The following is a 14,892-nucleotide window of genomic DNA, read 5'->3' on the forward strand; positions in this document are numbered from 1 at the left end:
GACCACTCTGCTTGTTTCTCTTCAGTTCTTACTTCTGCTATTTCAAGTGCCCTGAGCTGTCAATGTCAAGGAGGGCTGTCACTGGAGCAGGGATGTGCCTGAGTCAAAGCCTCGCCCCACTTTTATGCGGCAGCTCAGTTTACCGCACAGGAAACTTTCTACCTCTTGCCTCATTCTCCCCATCCCCCTCCTGCTCTGGCTCGCTCACCTATTATAATTAAGTTCACTTTGATTTGAACAGATTGGACGATAGGAATTCATAATGCTACATCCTCACAGTGAAGCTAACTGATTAAGTGCTTTAAATTATTCCCCCTGACAGAATGATAAAGTTACAATCTGTTCTGAGATGATCTACAGCTTGCCAGACTCCTACAGCTTCTTTCTACATTCATTTATCTTTTTGTCAAGCAGAGTTTTTTTTTTTTCCCCTAAGCTTCAATTCCATAGATCTTTTAAAGTCATCAGCACATCTGAATTATTAATGAGGCTTTAGAGGCAAGGTTCCTGATGGGCTGGTTAAAAAAGGTTGTATAGAAATCCAAGACTGTGTACACATCAAAATAATTTCAGCTCCATTTAAAAAACCATTTAGTTCAAGTGTGACATAGATGAACCATTATGCATTTGTGGAAACCAATTTTTTGTGATCTACGATTAAACTAACCTTTCAGAGAGGAGTAAAGTGTGATGGTTATCATGTTTTAAAAGCATTGCCAGGCCGCTGAAACAATTTCAAACTACGACTTTTTCCAGCGGTTTATGTGTAAAGATGATTTTCAGAGAGGTTGAGCCTGGTGTTTGTGCTCAGGTTGCCTGAGCTGCCCTCGGTTTTTGGCCATGCTGTTATGCAGACTGATTTTGCAAAGGGATTTAGTGCTAGGTTGGACATGCCAGGTTGGAAGAGTGAACTCAGCTGATGGAAATGAGTAGGTCTTTTGGGTGAAAGACCTAAGACAGCTGCGATTTGCTGAAATTTTTACAACTGCTGCAGAGAATAATTGTTCAGAATTTAGTCTTTGCAGTTCAATTCAAAGTTGGCATTTTGACCTTTCACGGCAGAGAGAATATCAATTTCCTTCTGCTGTCTGAAAGAAAGAGAGCATTATTTCCTCATTTAAGCTTCTCTCTTTCCTTTTACATTTCTTGCCATTAAACAGAATCTAAGCAGAGTAGACCTTGTTTTGGACATGCTGTCTCAACACAAGGAATGAGTTGTGTTAAAACACATTGTGGTGAGGAGTTGAGGTCTTCCTTATGCCTGAGAAACTGCTGTTTAATTTGGGTGCCTCCTAAGATATAAATGTGTGTGTTCTTGGAGACTTGGTTACATAGGATGTTCAGGAAATGGAACTATATGAATGCTCTGGGTGTTTTACTAAAATGTCTGGTGGCAACAGTATTTTACAAAGAGATTCTCCCAACACGCTTCCAAGGAACACACATTTCAATGATCGCCAGCCATTCGGCATCCATGGAGAGTGCAAGTAGGACAATGACAATTTGATGTATTGAGTCTTGCCTTCCGAAGAAGAAACAACGCCAATGGGTGGCTACAAAATTGACCACGAGGAAGAGGACTCAGGGAAGCAGCTCTAATGAATGCTGCCATGGTCAAGGATAAATCCAAATCCCTGAGTTTATCTCTGCTCCCTGTTTCATCTCACACACCGGTAAGATTTCCAGGGGCTTTATTTTCATCTCTAAGATGAGAAGGGCAATTGATCGGGGTGGGAGGGCTTCCTCACCGCCAGAGAAAAATAGCTTCATTTCTTAATAAGCTTCTTAAGGATGAGATGCCTGTTGTCAGTGCTCTGAGTACAATGTGTGACATGCCAGGAGTTCGTGGAGTTAGGAAAGAAGAGGCATTTCAGTCTGTGGCTGGGAGGGGGCTAGTGGGACAAGATAAAAATCTGGAAAACAACTGCAGAGAGATGCTGGTAGAGCAATTGCCACTGCCACTGGGACATGTCACCTATTAAGACCAGCCATGCTATGAGCTGTCCACCGTGAAGAAGCAAGGAGATGTGGGCTAAGGAGACAGCACAGGGCAGGAGGTGAAAGTTAAGCAGATCTGGCTAACATACCGGTTGCGTGACTCTGAACAAGTTATTAGCAAATTTATCTTAGCTTCATTCCTTTTCTGTAAAATAGGGCTGATGATACAAATTTCCTAATAGTGTTGTTAAGATAAATGGAGCTAGCACTCTTGAAGCACTTATACAGGTCCAGATACATGGTAAGTAAATGTGAGTTGTTAAGGTTATGAGTATTATTAATAATATCAGCAGGCATTATATCGCAGTGGCTAACTTCACATACTCTAGTGTCTCTCAGATTCTGCATCTTTCAAAAGGAGACACAGCATCTCCATCTGAAGCTGTTGTAAGGATTGAGTTTATATAGGTAACTGAAGAGTGCTCAGGAGAGTGCCTGGCCCAAGGCATTTGTGAAGCGTTAGCTTTTACAGTAAGTTTAATACTAGCCTGAGTACTATTGGTACTAAAGGATGGGTGGCACCTCTTGAATGTGATGACAAATGATGCCCTTCAGCAGAGATGTTGAGTAGGGGTGTGTATATCGGGGTGTATCCTGAAGAATACGGATTGTGGCAGCAGAGGTGACAGAGGGGGATTTGGTAGGTCATCTTCGTTTTGAAGGTAAAGGAGAGGAAGAGGTAACCTGGTGTTATTTCTGGGGAGCTTAGGGTTTCTCCCCTCCCAAGGTGCCTCTATGCCTTTGAAATACTGGATTTGACTCACCAGGCCTCCTATCCCATCTGAGAGCCATCGGTTTCTTGCATTTCTAGTTTCATCACTGAGATCACAGGGTTTAAAGTAAGGGTCAAAACCTCCTCCTGCCACAGGGCTGCAGGTCACCCTGGAGGACTGGGCTCTTGCACGGAAGGGCCCCAGAGCTGGGCTGACTGAGCTGCCACCAGCAGAGGAAGAAACAGGCTGCACTGTGAGAACAGAGCTTCTCTGTTGGCTCTGTGGATTGTCAGTGCCATGGGCTTTAGCCTTTTCACAGAACTACTCCCTAGAGAAGATTGCAGAAAAGGGGAGACAATGATACAGCAAAAGCATTTGGAATAATTGGCCCTCTTCTCACTACACCACAAGCTGAGGTTGAGAGAGAAAAGGCTCAAAAAGAAAAGATTCTGTTTGGAGAGAGACAACTATGGAGAACAGTAAGGGCTAACAAGAAGCTTCGACCTTCAAGGGTAATGCTGTGTGGTTTCCTGTCCTGCATTTGTGATAGGCAGCCTGGCACATTTCCTCTGCCCAGCAAACCCTGATGCCTCCACCGTCCCCACCCACACATACTATCTCCTCTCCTGTCTGTGAGCAAAGTATGCCTATTTCATAGAGATACAAATTATTTGTACCAGAACAAAAGCAGTTACCGTTTATGAAAAACCTTCTCACTTCTTTGCAATTGGCTATCATGACTCTGTCTCTTTTAACTGAAAGTCTGATTCTGCTATTCTTTGAGCAAACAGCTCTCCCAGCCCTCTGTGGCTCTTGGTCCAGCCAACACCTTGAGGACAGATTCTTCACTAATCCCTTTTGGGTGGCAGGGGATAATCCCTCTCACCTCCAGTGGTTGCAATGGGCATGCAATCTTGCATGGGAGACAGTCAGCCAGTGTAGTGACAGGTGCCCACAGCTACTTCTTTATCATATTGTGACAAAGCAGGGATGGGCTGAAAGAAGCTGATTGAGAAATTGATTTTTACCCTGTCTTGACTTCCACAGGCCCTGGAGTTTCTGTACTCTCCTCTTTCTCCTTCAAGGAGCCTGTTGCTATAGGAACCTGGCAGGTTGATTTAATTGTCTCTATCGGGATGCAGACACCTTTAGGCTTTTCCCATGCTGCAGAACAGCCAGGCAAAAGGTTTTTCTGGTCATCTGGGATCTTGACAATGCTGCCAAGAGGCATAGTCGGTCTCTCTACTCATTGAGCTTACAGGGCTATTCCCCATTCTCGGAAGCCGTGTGACCGGCTTGAGAAAGTGGCACCAGCACAGCAGCATCGTGAGGCATGTAGAGGCACTCATATTTTTTTAAAAAATAAACAAGGGGACAAGGGTAATATAGAAAATGGTTAAAGGTATAAAATATGTAATGTCAATTTATATCAAATATTTATTGAGCACCTACGGTAAGGATCTGGGTCATAATCTTTAATATTCAGAACAGAATTTGCAACCTCTCCCAATTGTGGCAGAAGTTTAACTGTATGTATAAGGGTCTAGCTTTCTCTATCCATTTGAACTGGCCTTGGAAAGAACCCTGAGTAGCAGACTTTAGGGACACTGATGATGCCATGATCACCCGAGTGTTGAGACTGAGAAGGCTTCACCGTGCCTCCTGGTTTACCAGCCTATTTACTGTTCACCCCTTTCAAAGCCCAAAGCAAGTTGGACTAAATGGCTTACAAATTTCTTCTCTTCTAGAATGATGCAGATAACAGAGTTCCTAACTTTTTAAATGTATGTACTTTCTTTTCAAAGAACTCTTTCACTTTCTACCCTTACCTCCTTATTTCTTTTCTTTCTCTCTCTCTCTTTTTTTTTTTTTTTTTTTTTTTGCAGTGAGGGGCAGGGGGCAGTGAACAGAAAGAGATATAATAATAAGAAACTTGTATGCCCACTTCCTAGGTAAGCGGATGTTCTACTGAAAGAAGAAGGGGAAGTTTGGAGTCAAATAGAAAACAATGGAGGAGACTCTTCACTCTATTAAGGAAAGTATAATATAGTAATTTTGGCAAATAAAATTGAAGTAATAATGATCCTTCTCCATCATCAAATGTAACATTAGTCAAATATGGTCAATTCTCAATTATCTACCACTGGGGCATGACTGTGTGCCCAAAGTCCAGGAAAACCTCAAAATTCCATCTCATATCATAGTCTGTTCCCATTCCATTCCCATCACAATATCATCTCATTGGAGTTGCTAACAGATTGTGTATAAAATGCACTTTGGATTTACTTCTCTCTATCTGCCCGATCTCTGGTTGGGATTTAACAAATGTCTGAAAGGCAGGTGGCAGGAGAGATTTGGGTAATACAGTGACTGAACCATCAGCTCCCAGATAACTGGGTGTGGGCTGTTGAGTTGATATACACAGCAGAACACTTTTAATTTGAGTCATACTGATCAAGCATAAAGAAGACCAATGCTTTTGCCATTAATAACCCTCCTGGTTTAAATAAAAGGAGGATGAAATATTGACAGAGAAGCAGGTTCGCCAAATGGAATAGCTGTAAATGTTTTCCAGAAAAGTTTATCAACTGGCATCATCACTTGATTGAGTAGGTCTTGCCAAGATGAACACAGAGATGTGAACAGACCGATGTGGGGACTGGGGTTGGGGGGTGGCAATGGGGGAAGTGAAGGAAGCTGGGTTTCTTGATGGGAAAATGCTTTCGGACTTGGAGCAAGGTACCAGGGTGGGCAGGGAGGCCACGTGCAGATTAAAAGGCAAGCCAGATGGAGAGAAGTTCCCCCCAAATTACCCAACCCCACACCCAAGAACACCAAAACAAACTCTAAGGAATCTAGCAATAGCAGCAGCACAGCCTCATTGCGCTGAGCAATTTAGAAAGTGGAAGAAGGAAGGAAGAGAAGAAGGAAGGGAAAAGGAGAGGGAAAGGGGAAGGGGGGGGAAGCAAAACAAAATAAATAAAACCACAAACAGAACAATATAAATAAAAATAAACAAACCAATAACAGAATAAAATTTGTAACTCCTTTTTTTTTAATTTCACAAAAGTTTTCACAAGGACAACGTTATAGAAGAAAACCCCCAGCAGTGGCTAGGTCATGCAGAACCATTAATTGTCATACCTTGGCCCATTCTATTCATCCTTGTTGCACTTTAGAGAGAGAAGTAAGCTATGTGAGTTTTACAATGCTTTTAAACTGTCATATTTCCTGTTGAGCACTTTAACTGGCACATTCTTATAGTTATAAATGTTCTGAGGGCGTAACTTTATAACCTCCTTTGCAAAGAATGCATGAAGAGCTCTTCATGATCCAATACTAGGGGATACATATATATAGTTATATATATATATATATAGTTATATATATATAGTTATATATATAGTTTTATATAAAGAGATAGTTATACATAATATAAATCAATATATAGAAAGACAAAAATAATTTGAAAAAATTCTTCCACTCATAGGGCTTGTTAATTTACATGTATACAATTATTCCCCATCACAATACTGGTTTGAATACTATGCTGCCCCTGTCTTTGGTGCGGGGGAGGGTGGAGGTTCTGACAGAGCCTCACCATTTGTCAGTAAAAGTGCTTGTCAATTCACACAGCAAGCAAATCTCCAAAACTATCATGCTTGAGGGGACGAGGGATCCAAAATCTAAATCCAAAACATTCACCATAAAAACACCTTTTTAGAGATGGTACAGCTGTGACATGTTTTCCTCCTCCCTTTTACCCCTATTCTATTTGATGGAATTCTTTAAAGTAAACTGTTCAAATATGTGTATACCAGCCTAGTCCATCCATAAGAGAAATTGGTTATGGTGAATTGGCCAATTTTTAAGAACTACCGCACTGCCTAAAGCATGATTTGCATGCGCAAAGCATCTGACAACTATATATTGAAAAAAGGGTATTTTTCTACCTCTCCTCTCATGCTTACTAAGTGTTAAAAAAGAAAGAACAAAAACAAAAGAAAAAATAACTATACCAAAACGTGTTTGGCTCACTGTTGCACTCTTCTCATCCCACGTCTCATAATGACAAGGAGCAGCTCTCTATTGTCGTCATTACCCTGCCTAAATTGGCTACATTAACTAAAGCGATGATGAGGAATTCTTTCCCACCAGCTTCCTTCATTGGGACAGCCAGCACCGTGCAGCTGCACCAACAGTTGAAGGTGGTGGCTGTCTTTTGTCTTTGTTGAGTCAACTGTGGCTGATCCTCCTACATTCTAATTTATTTAGCATGTCGGCTCCTAGAAAAACATGATCTGCAGCTGGGTTTGTCTTCCTCTCACTCTGCCCCAGCCCTTCCTCCTACCTGGCATTGGGGCCCTAACTAATCAAACAAAGGGGAGTAAAAGGATCCCCTGAGGATACATGGAAAAATACTTGCTCTTTCCTGAGCATTATTTATTCTGTACATAAGGTAAGTAATTCACCTTTTAAAAGATGTGAAAGTCCCAGGAAGGCAGTTTTTAATGACTTACATCTGATATTTATGATACATATGGCTTTTCATCCCAAATGTCAAAAGTGAAAGAAAAAAACTAGCTATTCATATGGCAACATAAGGAGACAGAATAACAATTTAATATGCAATCAAACCTCTTTTCACTTAAACTAAATGACTAGAATTTGATACATCCATGATTGGAATACTATTCTTTCCTCCACATTAAGGTGAGAAATGTTCATAAGAACTCCCAGAGGGAACTGGCTCCGGGACAAAAGGCCTTGGTGAGTAACTAAAAAAATCTCTGATGTTCTCTTGCAACAAGCAAGTCCTTCAAAATCATCTACACAAATTGTGAAAGCTTTTCAAAGGCTTCGCAATACTTCGGCCCAGAGACTGGAAACAATCGATATGTTTTCATTGCTGTCTGGCTGCTTGTTTCAAATAAACATGTACTAACTTATTGTGTGTATAGAAAAAGAAAGAAAGGAAAACAACAACAACGACGACAAAATCAAAACCCAAAGCACCCCGATAATCCTGATAAATCAGAATCAACTTTTCTTTTACATTAAATAAACTTGCTCTGCCTAACTGACATTGATCACAAGGGCTCCCTTCTAATCTGTGAACTCGTTCCTGCAGTGAGCTATTTATGTCTGGAGCATGCCTTTGGGTTATTTTTCCCCTAGAATCATAAATAACTTTTGGTCCGTCTGCTTATTTGCTGTTGTGCTCAAGGGTTTTATGGTGGTGAAATAAAAATGACAACCACATGCACACTATCATACATATGCAAATATGTGTAAAAAAAAGAGGGGGGGACTACAGGGGAAAACAGGGAAAGTTACTTTGTTGGAAACACCAACTGGGGAAATGAGTGGCAGATACAGTTTCACACAGTGGCGGTGGATACACATATCAAAGCCGCTCTTCCTGCACGTACTTCTGTTTGTCCCGGGACTCCCTGGACTTGGGCCGGTTCTGTCGGTTTGCCGTCGATGGGATGGAGTGAACAGAGGAGCTCTTCTTGCTGGAGGACTGCGACGAGTGGGAGGAATGGGACAGGCTGGCCCGGGACTGGCCGGCGTTGTGGTCAAACTGCATTAAGCAGAAGATCAGGTCCGTCGGCACGAGCTCAAACTCGTAGGGGGGGTTGGTGATGACATACCTGGACAGGAAAAGCAGAGATGTCACCGCCCGAGAATAACTGAGTAGAGAATTCAACCCTCCCTGAACCAAAAGCAATAGCCTGGTTACTCAGGACTTTCAGAGGATCTGGAAGATGCACTTCTAGCTGGTCCGAGGCCTTAAACATTCTTTTCCTTGTTAAATGGAAACTTCCTCTGTTTAACTCAACAAAGGAGGCCAGCCAGGAGCCCAGGCAGAGATGTGGAATTAGGGCCAGTAATGGAAGGACCAAACTTTGCTTCTCGTGGTCTACAGGTACCTTTCTATACAAGGTCAAAGTCACTTCCAAGTAGCCCAGCCGCAGGAGTTTTCATGAAGTGTGATGCAACTTTCATTCCAGAATTTTTGGACAATCCCAGATATACATCACAAGATCTTTGCTTACTATTACAGAGTGTCTCCTTAGACTATATTCTCGCTCTTTACCTATTAAAATCTGTTTTGGTGGGAGAATTTGGAATTTGGAATTCACCACGTGGAAGAATCTAAGAACCCTGCCTACTTATCAGCACTACTTTGTTGTTCTTCACAATGAGTTGGAGCTTTCTTTGGTCAACAGCAGATGTGACTAAGATGATCACCCTGTTTCATTTCGAGCAGTGGATCACAAAGTGTGGTCCTCAGGCCACACAGCTCGGCATCACCTACGAACTAGGAAATGCAAGTTCTTAAGCAACCCCACCCAGACCTACTGAATTGGAAGTGCTGAGGATGGGTTCTGTGGTTGAACAAGCTCTGCAGGTGAGTCTCATGCTGGCTAAATTTTGAGAACCCACTGGTCTATAGCAATTGTTCTCAATTCTGGCTATACACAATAATCCCTGGGTATTATATATAAAATTGTTATATATTTTAAAATATATATATGATTTTTTCTTCCTTCCAGACCAGTTAAATTAGAGTAATCAGAATATTTTTTAAAAGCTCCCCAGGTGATTCTACTATGCAAGCAGGGATGAGAAACGCCTGTCTCTGCAGCACTATTGCCTAGGGTATATTATGCAAACTCACTGATCTTGGTAATTCTAGGATGTACTTTTAATTTTTGCCTGCTATGAATTTATTTTAATGCATATGAGAAAAATATAATTAGCACATCTAAACTGTTATTTTTTCTGCTTAAGGTGATAATATACAATTGTCTCAAAAATAAATATATAAAAGTTAAAAAGTAAGTCAATTTAAAATATATGAAGTAAAAATATAGGATTCTAAGATATGGCAGAAGAACCACTTGTCTTAGGGCTGGGTGTGGTGACTCACACCTGTAAGCCCAGCACTTTGGGAGGCCGAGGTGGGTGGATCACTTGAGGTGAGGAGTTCGAGACCAGCCTGGCCAACATGGTGAAGCCTTGTCTCTACTGAAAACACAAAAATTAGCTGGGTGTGGTGGTGTGTGCCTGTAATCCCAGCTACTCAGGAGGCTAAGGCAGGAGAATCGCTTGAACCCAGGAGGCAGAGGTTGCAGTGAGCCAAGATTGCGCCACGGCACTCCAGCCTGGGCGACAGAGCAAGACTCCATCTCAAAAAAAAAAAAAAAAAAAATTATCATAAACACTAGCAATGTGAAATGATATATCTCTATATTAGATACCAACAGATGTTATCCTAGTAGCTGGAGTTTGGGAGAGATGTTTGTATTCAGACTTTTGTAATTGGGTGATGGAATTATTCTATTAATACAAAACTTGAATTCTTACCAAAATGTCTTTACATCCACTATTAGTAATTATAGAAAAATGCTTCCCATCACCTCCAAACTCAGTGCCGGATTTAATATGGGCAGGGTAATTTGCATGTTGGGGAGATGTATACAGACCTTTGCCTTTACAGTAGGGGATTATTGTTTCTGTGATTAGGTGGGAGGGCAGAGTTGAAACCAATACTCACCTCTTTGTGCACTGACTGGGGGTGCTGAGGTGGGCATCTCTCAACCGGTAAATTCCAAAACAAAGCATATTATATGTTTTCAGAGCTTTGCAGAACAGATCACCATAACAACCACCATCCTGGGAGACAGCAACAGAACAGAGAGAAACATCCTTTTTATTTGCCTGAAAATCAAGGGCCATCAGGGAAAAGGGTCTTTTCATCAAAGCTTGTTTTGGTGTCTCCCAAGTTGGAGGGTCCATGTGCCAAGGGACAGCAGTGGAAGAAGTCAACATGGTTAACAGACTACAGACAATATGTGTGATTTTTAGGGATCAGGTAACAATGGGGCTTTCCTCTGGTGTCTCTCCAGTTTTCCACCTGTAGCAATGGGGTTTGAAAGCTCTAAGGAGATTATGCTTCTCCCTCACTTTAAGTGAAAGTGTAAAGCTTGACAGTCTCAGATGCATGCTCAGCTGAGGAGATGAACCCTTCTCTGCAAAATGGTGATTATGTTCAGCCCCAGCTCAGCTGTAACCACTGTGATAGGATCGTGTTGTCAAAACCGCCTGAGTGATAATGAAAACCACAGCGAGGAGGAGGACCCCACCAGGTCCCATGGTGACAGACTCTTTCAGGTAAGGACCCTGTGAAAAGCACAATTTACAGACCTCAGAGATGGCAAGGGTGGAAGAGAATGTGTTTCCCCAGGAGCCAGGGGCCTGCAGGCTGAATAACTGGGATTCGCAGTTCTGAACAATTCACAGCCACCTTCCCAGGGTCTGGGGCCTGATGCAGAAAGTGAAAGCAAATGCATCCACTTGGAAATGCTGGCTTCAGCAGCCAGGTGGCTTCAGGTAGATGTTAACAGTATTACATGAAGGGCACTGGGCACTGCGGGATGGCTTCACTGGGAATAAAATGACTGTCTTCGTCCTTCCAATCACTGGAATTCTCATATTGGTCTCATACTAAAGAACACAGATGGGACCAAAGCTTACCATTATCTAAAGTCTTTATCCTAATCAAGTGCATCAGTAAGTAAATGATAGGTATAAAGAGCCACTAGCTATGAAACTTCCCTTTCAAAAAAAGCCTAGTCTCACATAGGTCCCAGCCCATGATCAAACTAAAATATGGGGCAAGTATGCAGAATTGTTTCAGAAAAAACAAAGACAGACCCTTTCCTTGGCTCCTTTTCCACTATTTAGTCTTTCTGGGCGACACTATTGTTTGCGTAACAGGTTTATCAGTTTCTATTAATATGGCTGCATCTCTTAAATGCATCTGTGGGGTTGAGCTGGGAATAAGGGCAAAGACACTACACTTCTGTCACAGTGCCTACGCTAGGCAGGTGCATGGAATCAGAAGGGAGATGCTGGCCACTTCTGTCACAGGGAGGACCCGAGGGAACATGACTGGGTCCAGTCTCAGAAATTACAAGGTCTAGGTTTTGAATTACAGGCATTAAAGGATCCACATGAGATTCTGTTTGTTTGTCTGGTGGTTCTGGATACATCTGACTACTGACTACCCTGGTGCTTTGAAAACCACCAGTGCCTGGGTCATACTCACCTATAAAATCTAAGAAACCTGAAGGATGAGGCTGGCCACCTCCATGTGCTACTAATGTATAGTTGGGTTGAGTATCCCTAAGCTATGCTAAGAGCTTGTGGAAATATTTCCCAACCTTGGCTGCATGCTGGAATCACCTGCTGCCTTCCACCTCGTGCAGAGGATACGTGAAGAGAACACCAAGGAGTGAGAAAGCCCACAGGCTCTGAAGCCAGGATGCCTTGGTGCAAATTCCCAATAGGTCCAGTGCTCATTCTCTCTGAGCCTCAGTTGACTTAGAAGGTGTGATACTAGAACTTACATCAAAGGGTTGCTATGAAGATTAAAATGAATGACTTATGCATAGAACAAAGTGCCTGATACAGAGTAAACCACAAATATCACCTCTTACAGTTATCTACAATAGGAAGGAGAAAAGACAGATGCCTTGCTTGTCACATCTGACACCACGTTCTTCAGGATCAAGCTTTTCCCAAACAGCAAGCTCAGGTGACCATGGTGCTGCGGACTCACCCCTAAGTCTGCAAATGGCCCATCGAGCAGAGCTAACTGGGCCACGCGGCAGCGGTCCCTATTGGCCAGTGTCTGCGGGGTGCTGTAGCCACCTCTAAGGGCGTTCTCCTCAGCAATCAGAGCTTCCAGCTCCGGTGTGGCTCCTCCGGTCACCAGGGTCCGTATCAGGGTGAGGATATTGTCATTGAAGTATGTCTGGGGAAGGAGAGAAAGTGGGGGGAAAGTCCTTTAAGCAAACACCCTAAAGTCATGACAGCCGACATCCAAATTACAACTTTTCTTGGTATCTCCTGTTTAAAGTTCTGGCCTGTCTCTTCAAATAATTTTATGTGGGAAGTGAAAAGACAGCAGCCTCCAATTATTCCATTATTTTCTCTCCTGCTTGGCTCTGCCATGACAGCCTGACTTAAAAAACCCAGTTCAGGGGATTTTTAGTAAAGAGCTCAAATCTGAATAATTAGTGTTTACCATAATTGGTTTTAGTAGGGATACAAATATTGCCTCCCCCTCGTCAAGTCTACATGTCTACTATGAGACTCTGGACACATGTAATAAAATGCAGCCTGCCCCAGCTGCTAACCCAAGCGGCATTGTCTCTGAGGTCCTGTCACCCATGTGCCAGGAAGCTTCCTCCCCATGACAATGGCAAAACCTTTCATTAATGCCGCATGCTCAACAATTTATCACATGCGTTGATAACTGTCTAACCCAGAAATCTCGATCAATTAAATATGCCAGATAAATTTATGACAAGGTGAATGTCCTGGTAAGTGTACTTTGGCTTTTGTTTTCTAAAATAACCTCAGTAGTCTGAGGCAAATATCACTTATTAAAGAAGTTTCCCTCTAAGTGTACATTTGTGTCACATCTGAACATAACAGATCTGTCAGGAACAAAACAATGGGAGTTTAAAAAAAATTAATAGGATGTCAAGTAAAGGAGCTTTAAAAGGTATTTGTCACCAGCCTAATTTGAGAAATTCTCAGGTAAGGGTGTGCATTCCATTTTCCTATGTAAGTAGAAATCAAGCAGCCTAAAAAACTCAAATCAAAGTTTGTCTGTGGCTTTTGAGGATGTACTTTGGAAAGAGGTAAGGAAAGATGCAATTGTACCTCAGCAACTTATTAGAGAGTTTACCTGGCAAGGCATAGCAGGGAACAAACCAAGTAAGGGTGAGCTCAAGTTCCCATCCCAGGTTTGCTAACTAGTTCTATGTCTTAGAGGTTGCCTAGTCATTCTGGGCTCTGATTTTTCTCATCTGTAAAATAAGTGCAGTCACTAAAACCAAATTTATATTCACAGAATTCCATGAGGACTTCTGAATTAAGATGATAGTTGCTAGTGGGGCTGGATTCACATTCCTTACTGAAATACTTACAAAAACACCCCAATGTGATACAAAATTCCAACTGCAAAAGAAACTAGGAATGTTACTCATAGCCTGCCAGACCCTAAAGGAAATTTATGCTCAGGGTTAAGAGATGCCCATAGGCACAGATGCAGGAAAAGGATACTTAAAGTAGGATATGTTGCTGGAGAGGTTATGGGAACCAGGGATCCAGAGTTGGGCTGAGGGTTTTATGCTGACTTCATCTCTCAGAAGCTGTGTGACCTTGAAAGTTATTTAACATTTTTGTGCCTCCGTTTCGTGATCTGTAAAATGTAATAATAGAGTGCTGCACGGCTCTATGACCTACCCATAAAGCACTTAGAAACAGGTTTGGTGCACAGGAAGCAATGATAAACATTTTGGCCTCATATCAGAGACATGAGGCCTTTGCCAACAACAGGAACAGTCAGACCCATTCCCAACCTTCCTTTGACTTTTTAATCGTTTTTTTTTTTTTCTTTGAGGGGTGGGGAACTCAGGGCTTTAAAAGCCAAACAAGGGATTTTAAACTCAATGTGGTAGAAAATGGGAGGTCAGCCAAGTATGGTGGTGCACACCTGTAATCCCAGAACTTTGGGAGGCCAAGGTGGGAGGATCACTTGAGGTCAGGAGCTGGGACCCGGTTGGCCAACGTGGTGAAACCTAGTCTCTACTAAAAAAAAAAAAAAAAAAAAAAAAAAAATAGCTAGGCATGGTGGTGGGCACCTATAATCCCAGATCCTCGGGAGGCTGAGGCCAGAGAATTGCTTGAAACTGGGCGGCAGTGGTTGCAGTAAGCTGAGATCATGCCACTGCACCCCAGCCTGGGTGACAGAGTGAGATTCTGTCTCAGAAAAATAATGAATAAAATACTTAGAAATAAATATACCCAAGGAAGAACAAGACTGGTATACTGAAAACTACAAAAAAATTACTGAAAGAAATTAAAGAAGACCTAAATAAATGGAAAGACATCCCATGTTCATGGATTGGAAGACTTGATTTATTAAGATGGAATACTACCCCAATTTCCAGATTTTATGTAATACCTATCAAAATCACAAAGTCCATTTTTTTGTGAAAATGGAAAAATTGACTCTAAAATGGCAACAGATCCAAAATAGCCAAAGCAATCTTACAGTCTTGTAAAAGAAAGACAAAGTTGGAAGATTCATACT

The 14,892-nt window shown here is 42.1% G+C and overlaps 1 protein-coding gene across 47 annotated transcripts in view; it reads right to left on the bottom strand.

The window, feature by feature from the left end:
- Positions 1–14,892, bottom strand: part of KCNMA1 (potassium calcium-activated channel subfamily M alpha 1) — a 766,524-nt gene that overhangs the window by 9,652 nt on the left and 741,980 nt on the right. For 23 of the 47 annotated variants that reach the window (XM_021943995.2, XM_017962870.3, XM_017962890.2 and 20 more), the window contains 4 exons: positions 12,346–12,540; positions 10,279–10,397; positions 8,144–8,368; positions 5,856–5,884 (listed from right to left, as the gene is read on the bottom strand). In XM_021943995.2, the coding sequence (XP_021799687.1) occupies positions 5,856–5,884; positions 8,144–8,368; positions 10,279–10,397; positions 12,346–12,540 (568 nt within the window). Of the gene's footprint in view, positions 1–1,500; positions 1,550–5,743; positions 8,369–10,278; positions 10,398–12,345; positions 12,541–14,892 lie in introns of those variants that run through there. The other 24 variants (XM_017962886.2, XM_017962884.2, XM_017962883.2 and 21 more) reach the window with 4 other exon arrangements.

This window comes from Papio anubis, chromosome 11 (assembly GCF_008728515.1).
Source record: "Papio anubis isolate 15944 chromosome 11, Panubis1.0, whole genome shotgun sequence".
NCBI classification, from domain to species: domain Eukaryota; kingdom Metazoa; phylum Chordata; class Mammalia; order Primates; family Cercopithecidae; genus Papio; species Papio anubis.